This window comes from Arachis duranensis, chromosome 2 (assembly GCF_000817695.3).
Source record: "Arachis duranensis cultivar V14167 chromosome 2, aradu.V14167.gnm2.J7QH, whole genome shotgun sequence".
Classification (NCBI taxonomy): Eukaryota; Viridiplantae; Streptophyta; class Magnoliopsida; order Fabales; family Fabaceae; genus Arachis; species Arachis duranensis.
This window is the reverse complement of record NC_029773.3, coordinates 45,356,420-45,365,864: the sequence shown is the minus strand read 5'-3', so window position 1 is coordinate 45,365,864 and position 9,445 is coordinate 45,356,420. Positions and strand designations below refer to the sequence as shown.

At 36.3% G+C, this 9,445-nt stretch overlaps 1 protein-coding gene across 1 annotated transcript in view; it reads right to left on the bottom strand.

The window, feature by feature from the left end:
• Nucleotides 1–1,704: 1,704 nt before the first annotated feature.
• Nucleotides 1,705–9,445, bottom strand: part of LOC110278178 (elongation factor G-1, mitochondrial-like) — a 19,662-nt gene continuing 11,921 nt past the window's right edge. The window contains exons 2-10 of the mRNA XM_052257815.1: nt 4,956–5,014; nt 4,394–4,455; nt 4,189–4,263; nt 3,173–3,186; nt 2,979–3,104; nt 2,629–2,749; nt 2,415–2,515; nt 2,259–2,319; nt 1,705–1,863 (exon numbers count right to left, since the gene is read on the bottom strand). Of these exons, the coding sequence (XP_052113775.1) occupies nt 1,705–1,863; nt 2,259–2,319; nt 2,415–2,515; nt 2,629–2,749; nt 2,979–3,104; nt 3,173–3,186; nt 4,189–4,263; nt 4,394–4,455; nt 4,956–5,014 (778 nt within the window). The remainder of the gene's footprint in view (nt 1,864–2,258; nt 2,320–2,414; nt 2,516–2,628; nt 2,750–2,978; nt 3,105–3,172; nt 3,187–4,188; nt 4,264–4,393; nt 4,456–4,955; nt 5,015–9,445) is intronic.

The window sequence follows — 9,445 nt, the reverse complement described above, 5'->3', positions numbered from 1 at the left end:
CAACGGCGCCAAAAATTGACGTGGCAGAAATTAGCGAGTTAAGAATTAATTGTAAAGATAACGTTGTGAGTACAGTCCTTAACCAGCCGAAAATCCGTTTATCAATTTAGAAGGGTTGTCACAATATTGAAATTAAAATATTGGGAGTATGAATCCCAAGTCGTCTCCCAACGAGTTGTAGAAAGATGTGCTACTTTATTAATCAGGTATTTTAAAAAATGGTTGAGTTGATAAACAGGAAATTAAATCAGAGAAATTAGATAATTTAAATAAAAGCCTTGACTGGGAGTAGATTAGTTGGAAGCCCTATTCTTATTGAAGTACTCTCAAGATTAATTGATAATTGAAGGTTGCTCTGCTTAGTTATCCCTTACTAGGTAGAGGAAAGTCAAGTAAGTTGGAAAGCTATTTCTAGTCACAAGTCCTAATCCTCTCCCTTGGGAAGGACTAGTGTCAATGACTGGAAGGTGATCCAACAATAAACCTAATTACAATTTTTCTCTTGAGTAATCCAACTCAAGGTTTCTTTTCAATCATCTCCCAATCAAGTTATGGAACTACTCACTCATTATGTTTGTAAAATTCACGAAATAAAAAAAGGAAATATTGGAAGATATGATAAATAATAATCAAATGAATCAATTAGGAAAAATTATCCAAAAATATTGGAAGATATGATAAAATAAAAATAGTTCTTGTATTAATAAATTCCAAAAATAATCCAATGTCAACTTCTGGAAAAATTAGGAATATGGAAGAGTAAATAAAAAATAAATAACAAGCTATAATGACTGGTACCGAAGGTAGACTCTTCTCAAAAGGTAAAGCCAAAATCTTCAAAATCCTAATTATAAATGTTCAAGTGAGAAAACCTAGGGGAGGAGAAATTTCAGATCTAAAAAAACTAAAAATTATGCGGAATGAATTGTTGTTCTGTCTCTGCATGTTCCCTGCCTCTAATCTGTGTTTCTGGGCTGAAACTAGGTTGAAACCCGGCCCAGAAACTCTGCCAGCGACTTCTGAAATTCTGCAGATCGCGCACGTGACACGGCCGCGTCGTCCACGCGTTCGCATCACTCAGCATTTCTCGTACCACGCGTGCGCGTCGTCTACGCATTCGCGTCATCCATACGACCGCGTGACTTCTCGCTGGTCATCCCCTCAATTCTGTGTTCCTTCCATTTTTGCATGCTTCCTCTTCATTCCTTACGCCATTCCTGCCCTATGAAGCCTGAAACACCTAACACACAGATCACGGCATCGAATGGTTCAAAGAAAGATAAAAAAAATATATATAACTAAAAGATCTTTAAGAAGCAAGTTATCAATCATAGAATATTTTTTTGAAGGAATTGTAAATACATGCAAATCATACAAATAAGTGGGCAAAAACTTGATAAAACCACACAACAAACACAATATGAATCATAAAATAGTGGTTTATCAGTGCCGATAGCTGAAACAATGTCCACGCTTTTGAAGCGTGCTAGGTTTGTAGGATATGGCCACGTTTTAGTAGGAGTAACAAATTTACTATTCTACTACATAATTTTATATGATCTGACTAATTAAAGAGAAGAACAGAAGGAATAGAGACAGTAGAATGAGAAGCAGTGAATTCCATTCATGTGAAAAATTTATAAATGTAACAACACTCCAACTTTACATATGCCTAAAACCAAACCAATGAAATCAAAATTATTATTAGAAATGCAATATATATATAACTGGTCCAGCTGCCAAAATCTCTTCGGTGTGTTTGTTGTCCTTGCCAATCTTGTGATTGGTGAATGTCTCAAGATTCCTCTGAAACAACCCAGCAAGCTTCAAGAGTGTCTCATTATTGGCCTTTTTGTCTGGCCACTGGAGAATACATAAATCAAAACAAAATGTTAAATTTAAATACATTGGCAAATGATAGAAAAAGAAAAGTGTTAATAGAGTTGAAGGAAAACTACTAACAGTGTTAATAGGATCAAGAGTTTGTATTGAATCAACAACCATAGCACGAGGGGAAAGGAATAAGAATTGAAATTGACAAACTGCATTAGATATTCCCAGTTAAGCCATTAAGGTTAAACCCTAGAGCATGCTCTCAAGTTTACAGAACAAGCATCAAAAGCATTCTAGTTTTGTTAAGTATGCACAGATTTTAGATGCCCAAAAGACATAAGCATGCTAACCTTCCCATTAACACTAACAAAAATACTTGAACACCTTCCAATAAAAATATTAGCACGGATTTGTTAATCACTTACATGGGCAGTGATGATAGAGTCATCTCCTTCCTGATCACTGCCAACAATAACACCTTTTCTCCTGTTAACGAGGTAAAAAAATATCAGTAATTGTTAAAATTTATCGAAATATCCATTTGAAAGAGAAACAAGGATAGAATAAAATAAGAACCCCACTTGTTAATGTCACCAGCAACGGCTCCTTGGAATTCTGTTGGTACTTTCAGCTCAACAAGAATAACAAGTTCTAATATAACTGGCCTGGAAGCTGTATAGCACTGATACAAATATCAAAGAATATGGTCATTACTATGAAAACAAAACCATGGACAATATTATCAGGATGATATGTGAAATGTTATAAAATATGGATGACAGAATTGTAAAGAACCTGTCTGAAAGCATAGATAGAAGCCAACTTAAATGCAAGTTCACTAGAATCAACAGCATGAGTAGCACCATCTGTCAAGACAACTCTAAGATTTTCAACAGGATGTCCAATTAAAGCCCTCCTGTATGAAAGCAACATTACGTTACCATAAAATGAGTATTGTAATACTATCATGGCTGAATCGCATAATAAAATTGATATTTTGTAAATATTCCAATGAATGAACTTTGGCTTCCTCAATATTACATTCTTAGTCCCCATAAATTACTTTTGAATGCTCACTTATTCCTTCATTACATTTATCGATGGTCTTTAGTACATTCATGGTCAATGATGAAAATTTCACTCACGAGTTGGCGGCTTCCTTAAAACCTTTTTCAATTGCAGGGATAAAACCTGATGGAATAGCTTGCCCAACAAGGAGGTTTTCAAATTCGAATTTAGTTGATGATCCTGCCGGAAGTGGTCCAATATACCTGCAAACACAGTGAATTCACTAAGAATCAAGAAACAAAAGGTTATTAGGGATAAGTTGGATCATCACAAATTCACAATCAGCTGCTATCATAAAGTAAGATACTTCATATGAAAGCCATTAGCCCAGAACCACAGCAAAGAGAAGCAGGCTTTAACCAATTTATTTTAAATCTCAGGATTATTACACGTTTATTGAGAAAAGAAAAAGGATATTTATACACAAGGAGAAGTCTGGAAGTAAATAAAAATCCCTATCTAAAATTTTATTGCCCTTGAATACCAGCAATTTTCTGTTCCTAAGAGGCATGCATTTAGTTTGGATGACATTGTTTGAAAATCACGATGTATACTTTCTTCGTTTATTAATTCACAACACCTTTTATTTAACAAAACTTTCTTGACTAACTTTAAAATTTTTTAATAATGCATCAACTTAATTTTATTTCTAACTACACAGAAAAGAATATAAAATGAGATACATTTGTTTAAAACTAACATGAACAAAAATGCCTCTTTTGTCAAGCGCTTATATTAAAAGGAACTTCTCAAAATGTAATTTATGAATAAACAATTTGCTGAAAGATTAATATAAGTTACTTTTTTTTTTATCTTTTAGAAAGTACTTATTGAGCCTAATACAAAAAATATATAATTACAGACTACAACGGCATACTTATCTTGTAATATTCAGTATGTTAAAACTTGGGGAAAAATAATTAAAGAATCTCGTAATGATCAAACAGTTCTTCAAACAGTGCCTACTCCCTAATCTTGCCTTGCATGCAAGGTCTATGCATATTTAAACATGCTGTTGTTTGAGAGAACGTTAATCAAGAGTGAGTCACAATCATTATATTTCTTGCAAGGTTGGTTCACATGATTTCTATGCTCCAACGATAGGGTAATGAAAGTTGTAATTGCAATTAAACATTTTTTGGAGTTATATCTTTGATGCTAACAGTTTGTCATTAAGTATCTCTTCTAAAGTTGTAATTATTGTAATTGGATAAAGGTAAACTATGTCATTGCAAGTACAACAAATTTGCCACTTTTATGATCTAGATAAATAGAATAGAACATTACCTGCCCACTCTCTGGGTCTAAACCAACACGGAATGTAGGATCCTCTTTCTGGAAGCGATTCAAAGCTTTTGAAAACTACAAGTGATATACCAAGAAAATCAAATACTTGATAAGCTGGGACAGGGTGGTCAGTGTGTTACATAAAGAAACTACTTACTTGCCCTCCAGAATCTTTTGAAACTGGCTATATAGCTAATGACATTACAGGTTCAGGAACATTTATGGAAGTCATTGTGTATTTAACTGATCCATCAGTAAACGTATCTCCTAATAACCAATGGATGGAAAAAAGTTAGACAAGTAACATGTATTAAGGCCAATATAAAACTAACTTAGGCAACATATTACTACAAGATTAAGTTCAAAATAGAGTATAATTCATTCTCTACATCAATAGGCAGGGACTGCTAACAACAAAAGACTCAATTATCAGAAATTCAGAATGTTTAACAGCTATTGAGAAGGACTGGCGTAATTAAGCCTTAAAAATTTGATGAAACTATACAATTAGAGCCTTACAAATTAATTTAAAAGATTTAACTTAAGAGTTTCCTATGGGCATTGGTTAAGAGAGAAAATAGAAAAGTTTTGGTTTGCATTAAGTGCATAGAAAAATTAAAAAAAAATTAACATTTACTTGTTCTTATAGTATTCTTAGCAAGTGCCTTAACACTTGTTACCAAGACCCTTAATTAAATCTTGAATAAATAAAGATACAATATAGGATTCCAGACATCAATAGGTTAGGGCAAGGACAAAAGACGAACCTGATGCACAATCAACACCAAATACAGGAACTATTTGCCCCATGAGCCTCTTGAATGTCCTGCAAGTTGGATATTAAATATTAAATATATTTAAGTATTGAAATATATTAAACAGTCTTCGTAACAAATCAAGCAGGGAAAGGTACCCCTACCATGTTACTCTATAGCAAAAATAATAGCATATAACCTACCTAACTAAAGTTACTCTATAGCAAAAAACCCTAAACCAAATATCAGATTAGAAAAAATATAAATTTAGAAATATCAGAAAAAAATGAACCAAGAAAATCAAAACAAAAAAATCAAATTCAAAAACAAATAATCAGATCAAAAAAATTTTGAAGAGATAATTTACCACGGTGCTGCGAACGCTGAACGTGGCTGACGGAGGTGCGACGAGTGAAGGAGATGGAGACGGCGGCACGACGACTTCAGAGAGGGAGAAGGCAACACGGCGGGTGCTGAACCATGGAGGGAGGAGTGACGATTGAGAGTTTGCGAGAGAGAGTGAGCGTCGACGGAGGGTTTGCGATAGAGAGTGAGCGCCGAGGGAGGCCTTACTAGAGTGAGTCACCGCCGAAGGAGGGATAGGTGTTTACAGGAGAAACAGAAGGAGCGCCGACACAGGGAACACCGGCAGAGGTGGCACCTACGGAGGGGTTGCTAGAGAGGGTTGGAACGAGGTTGATCAACGAGTGTTATTGGGGGAGAGAGTGAGAGCACCGGCGATGAGCTCTATGTTAGGTGAAGAGTGCCGCCGCCGTTAGGATGATGAGCTATGTGTTAGGGTTTTCGCTTTTAAGGCATTGTTTCAAAGAAGAGAAGGGTGTGTTTCGAAGAAAGGAAGAAGTGTTGTTAGGGGGTAGTTGTGTATACTGTTTGTTTCGAATTAAGAAGGGCGGAATTTTCTTTTTTGGAACTTTGTGGCCACGCTTATAAAGCGTGTCGAAAGATTAGAGGAAACGGCCACGCTTTAAAAATGTAACGATAACGAATCCATTTTGCCAAGCTTTAAAAACGTGCCAATTTTTCATTATGGCCACGCTTTTCAAGCGTGGCAATAAAAAAGCGTGGCCAAATTTTAAAAAAGTAGTCATCCTCATAAAAGCGTGCCAATTTCTCTCTATGGCCACGCTTGAGCGTAGCCAAATCACAAATTAGTGGCCACCCTCGCAAAAGCGTGCCCATAGACCACTTTTGGGCACGCTTTAAAAGTGTGGCAAGAAAAAAGGGTGCCAACATGCCTTTTTTCTTGTAGTGGTGGGGTGTCTCCCACCTAGCACTTTTATTTATTGTCCTTAAGTTGGACTTTTGGGGAGCTCCTCATCAAGGCGGCTTGTGCTTGAACTCATCTTGGAACTTCCACCAATGCTTGGTTCTCCAATAAGCTCCATCATTCAAAATTAATAGCTCCAAGCTTTGATGGAGTTCTTCACAAACCATGGGCTCCCAAACTTGATCCTCATGTATTCCCGGATCCCATATCTTGTTTCGACACCCATTTTCATGTTGATTATTATTAATCCATTTGAGTGTCATAGTCTTGGAATTCTCATTCAAGTGACCAAACATCCTTCTAGACCCAAGCAATCTAGCTCTATACCAAACCTTGCAATCAAACTTTGAACATGCAACCATAATGAACCTAGAATGATGTTTCCAACCACTAGCCATCTCCCATTTACTCTTAAAGCCACAAATTTTTCTAAGTTGACCATCCGTCTCAAGCAAACCATATTCAAGGGGAATAATAAAGCTTAAGTATAAGAAATTTACCAACTTGAATGAAAGAATGGATGGTGATGGCTTGGGGAGAGGTGTTTCCAATGTGCTTGCAAGCTCTACTCCCTTATGTTCTTCCTTGATTACCTCCACCTCTTCGCAAACTTCTTCACTTTCAATTCTTTGTTCCTCAATTTCATCTAACTATTCTCCATCACTCAAGTCATAAATGGGAGGAAGAGAGAAATCTACCTCCACATCACTTTCAAATTCACCGGGAGAAGGTTCTTTAAGTTCAAAGGATTCTTCACCAAGAAAATTGGATGCATGATCTTCGTCACCAAGGGAACTCAATTCGTGCTTCATTCCCTCCAAGTCTTCATTCAAGAATTGTTTTGGAGGTTGTGCACACTCCTCCTCAACAACAAATTCAATCTTCTTGGAGGTATGTTCTATGGTTCTCGATTCCCATGGAGGTTCTGCATCTCCTAAGTCTTCAACCACTTCTTCCTTTTCTTCAATAATCATAGGCTTCTCCAATTGTTCTAATACAAAGTGGCATTCCTTATTTTTCACCGGAGTTTTCAATCTCTCCTTCATGCTATGTTCTTCCTTGGATTCTTCACATGTAGCTTTGGGAGTTCCTTGAATATTCAAGCATTGGGAGGCTAATCAGCTTACTACCTCGGTTAAGGTAGCTACAAATTGTTGTACATCCCTTTTCATTTCATCTTGCCCTTGAAGAAGAACACCAAGGGTTTCATCCATTAGAGATTGGGATGGATAGGAGAGTTCATTGTTTTGGAGAAAGGATTCATAATAGGAAAATGGTTCTTCTTGGTAAGGGTGTGGAGGTGGTGGTTTTTGGGTGTATTGATATTGGAATTCGGGTGGTTCTATGTATGGCTCATATGGCTCAAAAGGTTGTTGGTTAGGTGGATATGGGTCATGGTCATATGGAGGTGTTTGGTGAAAAGAAGCTTGTGAGTATGGTTGAGGGCTATGTTGAGGACATGGCTTATAGGCATATGGTGGTTGTTCTTGAAAGTCACAAGGAGATTCACTATAGCTATTGGATTGGCGTGCATCATAGAATGGCTCTTCTTCATAGTGCATTGGTGGAGGTTGTTGCCATGAAGCTTGATAATATGCATATGGCTCCTCCCACCTTTGATTGTCCCATCCTTGATAGACATTCTCATTGAAGCTCTCATTTCCTACAACATGTTAATAACCAAACTCATAGCCAAGGTGAGAATTCCTGATAGCAAGAGAAAAATGAAAATAAAATCAAATAATAAGCAAGAAAATTAAATCCTAAAACTAGCAAGAACTAACAAAAGCAAACATATTCACACTATTTACATATATATAATAACCAATAATATAACACCATTGCAATTCCCTGGCAACGGTGCCATTTTGATGAGCGGACTTTTGTGTGGTTTAGAATTCACAATAAATTCTCGTTGCAAGTATAGTTTCTAAACCAACAATAATCCTTTCATACAAGTATTTGTTTGTCACTAAAACAAACCCCTAAAATCTATAAACCGATGTATTTAAACCTCGGGTCGTTCTTCCTAGGAATTGCAATAATGTGTCTTGTTATTGGTTATGAGTTATGTTTTGGGGTTTTGATAAGAGACATGAAAGATAAATGGCAAGGAAGTAAACTAATGGCTAAAAAGGTCTTGGCAAGGGTTGGTGGTCAAGGATCTCTATCCTAATCACTAACCACAACTTGAGAATTGGCAATGATCTATCAAATTAAGTCATCCTCTAACTAGTAGTAAAGAAAAGTCAAATGAGCTATATCAATCCTAGTCCATAAGTCCTAACTCTCCATTAATTCAATTAGTGAGAACTAGAGTCAATGGATCCCAATCATCAATTACTTGGACATTAGTAACTCAAGAGTTCCTAAGTTACCTATCTAAGCCAAGAGCATAAAATTCTATTCTAAAATCCAACCAAGCATTTCATCAAACACTTGGAAGGCATAAAAGGAAAGCATAGTAAATCAACAATAAGAACAAAATCTAACAACAACTAATTACAAAGAATTAACAACAACAAATCAAATGAACAATAAAGGAACATGAAAACACAAATTACATTAAAGGAAAATGGAAGAATAAAAGTGCATCAACATAAAAGTAGAGAATTACAAGAATTAAATGCTAAACTAGAGAGAATAGATGTAGAAGAAGAAGAATTATAAAAGGAGAAGTAAATTGATGACAAGTCATCATATACCCATTTTTCAAGCTAATTTCACTTGTTTTGTTAGCATTTATGCACTTTCTTGCATCCTAAGTAAGTGATTTGGAGTAAAAATGCATAACTTCTCTAAATCAAGCAACCACCATGAAATTAATGATAAATCATGAGGTTTAAGCTAATTTTAATTGAATTTTAATTGATTTATAAGCCTCTTGAATTTAGTGATACTTGGAGTGTTGTTTTGGTTTATTATAGGTGAAGAAAAGAAAAGAAAAGGAAAAGCGTGGCCTAAGAAGTGTAGCTTAAGGAAAGGAAAGCGTGGCCGAAGGAATAAGAAGCGTGCCGCATGCTAAGGGGGAGGCAACATTGCCCTCCACAAGGGCAGACTGCCCTCTAGGAGGGCAACATAAGAAAACCAAGGAGAGAAGGCAACTCTGCCCTGCCCACTACAAGGGCAGAGCACAAAATGGTGCCTTGAGACCAAGAGGAAGAGAACCTTGCCCTGCCCTCCACAAGGATCGAACAAGGAACCATGAGGAAGC